The sequence below is a fragment of the Morone saxatilis genome, unplaced genomic scaffold, assembly GCF_004916995.1.
Source record: "Morone saxatilis isolate NCDOM2014 unplaced genomic scaffold, NCSU_SB_2.0 Contig14, whole genome shotgun sequence".
Taxonomy (NCBI): Eukaryota; Metazoa; Chordata; class Actinopteri; family Moronidae; genus Morone; species Morone saxatilis.
In genome coordinates this window covers 11,203,413-11,203,685 of record NW_023339696.1, presented here as the reverse complement: position 1 = coordinate 11,203,685, position 273 = coordinate 11,203,413, and the positions used below count along the sequence as shown (strand labels likewise).

At 50.2% G+C, this 273-nt stretch overlaps 1 protein-coding gene across 1 annotated transcript in view; it reads left to right on the top strand.

Moving 5' to 3' along the window:
• The window catches only part of tex2 (testis expressed 2), a 15,382-nt gene that overhangs the window by 11,207 nt on the left and 3,902 nt on the right, over positions 1-273 (top strand). Inside the window, exon 8 of the mRNA XM_035655467.1 lies at positions 24-146. Within this exon, the coding sequence (XP_035511360.1) occupies positions 24-146 (123 nt within the window). The remainder of the gene's footprint in view (positions 1-23; positions 147-273) is intronic.

The following is a 273-nucleotide window of genomic DNA, read 5'->3' as shown; positions in this document are numbered from 1 at the left end:
GTGTGTGTATGTGTGTGTGACAGGCCCAGGCCACGGACATACTGTCTGGCAGACAGTGATGAGGAGTCGTCTAGTGCTGGCTCATCGGATGAAGAGGATCCCCCAGAACTACTCAGTGATAAAGCCGTTCTTCCTGGAGCCGAGGGGTGAGCAAATGTCTCTTTACAACAATACCATCACACATCTGAACTGAAAATGGACAGAAACAGATTCACGCTGATGTGTTGAAGCAGAATGATCTGCCCTTTCAGTCCACCTACCCACCTACCTACC